Source organism: Myotis davidii, unplaced genomic scaffold (genome assembly GCF_000327345.1).
Source record: "Myotis davidii unplaced genomic scaffold, ASM32734v1 scaffold299, whole genome shotgun sequence".
Taxonomy (NCBI): Eukaryota; Metazoa; Chordata; class Mammalia; order Chiroptera; family Vespertilionidae; genus Myotis; species Myotis davidii.
The window spans coordinates 6,858,942-6,860,240 of NW_006293088.1; the positions used below are offsets into that span (position 1 = coordinate 6,858,942).

General features: G+C 65.7%; 1 protein-coding gene across 1 annotated transcript in view; it reads right to left on the bottom strand.

Annotated features, from left to right (window-relative positions):
- PIK3CD (phosphatidylinositol-4,5-bisphosphate 3-kinase catalytic subunit delta) overlaps window positions 1-1,299 on the bottom strand; it is a 31,638-nt gene that overhangs the window by 8,060 nt on the left and 22,279 nt on the right. Inside the window, 3 exon segments of the mRNA XM_015565941.1 lie at window positions 307-456; window positions 694-873; window positions 1,276-1,299. Coding sequence (XP_015421427.1) covers window positions 307-456; window positions 694-873; window positions 1,276-1,299 — 354 coding nt within the window.

A 1,299-nucleotide genomic window follows, 5' to 3' on the forward strand; every position in this document is an offset into this window, starting at 1 on the left:
ACCAGAAAACCTGCCGTGTAGGCAGCCCAGGGGCCCAGCACCCTGAGCTCTGCAGGCACGGAGCTCTGCCTCCCGGGCAGGAAGCAGGCCTGGCGGCTGCCCCAGGAACCACCCAGCACAGGGTCGCGTTGGCTGCCCAAGCTCAAAGCCCCAACTCAACACCAGCCAGCAAGGGGCGTGAGACGAGGGCCCCTGGCTCCTCTGCCAGCCGGGGGTGCTCCCGATAGGCCCAGGGATGGACACCCTGTGGGGAGAAGTGGGGAGGGGGGAGGGGAGAAGGGGAAGCAAGTGGCAGGCCCAGCTCACCTTCTTCATGGGAATGGGGGGCGGCTTGGTGCGCGATTTTTGGACCTGGGAGGCCGGGTTGCTCTGCTCGTCCCGCATGGCGAGGATGGAGGAGGAGTGGACCATGGTCAGGTGGGGGGTCAGCCCGCTGTGCAGGCAGCTGCAGATGTACTGAGATGGGACGGGGCAGAGTGAGCGGCCGACGAGCAGTTCTAACCACTCCCTGGACAACTGGCTACCCGGGACCTTCTCGCGCCGACCACTGCCCATCCCAGTCCTTCCAGCCTCTCCCGCAGCCTCTTCCTGCGCCCCTGTGTTGATAGGGTGGCTTTCTGTGCTAGGTGTCCTATAGGGCCCAGTGGCTCAGCCTCCCAAATTACGCGGGTCCAGGAGCCAGGCCTGGCTCACCTGGAACTGGCAGAGCGGGTAGCTGCCGTACAGGTACTCCTGCTTCCCGTTCACCTGCAGCGTGTAGTCCTCGGGCTGCTCCACCAGGGGCTGCCGGAACACCGTGGCCTTCTTCCGCAGGGCGCAGGCCATCAGCGCCAGGGGCACGTCCTTGGTGGACACCTGGAAGGTGAAGCTCTCCTAGGGGGAGGGGGAGGGGTCAGCCCTCCGCCCTGTGAAGGGACCACAGGGCCCTGGGGCACAGGCGAGGGGTTGCCCACTGGCCCTCCCCGCCCCGCAAACGTGAGCTCCATAGAGCAGGGTCTGACGGAGGCACATGGCCAACTACCAGGAAATACGTGCTGAACGCAAGGACAGACCAAGGACGAAGGCCATGTGGCCGGTCTGTCTTGTCGAACTGCCTGGGGGGGATGTTCGGCCGAGCCCCGGGCATGTGTGGATGCCCCACAAATACCCAGTATCTGACGCTACAGAGAGGAGAGGGAATTTGGGGGGCTGGGGAGGGGCTGGGGAGTCTCACAGGGACAGCGTCCCCCACGGACACAGCGGCCCGGATGCAGCACCAGCGGGGCCACCCCTCACCTCACTGCCCTCGAACTTGACGTT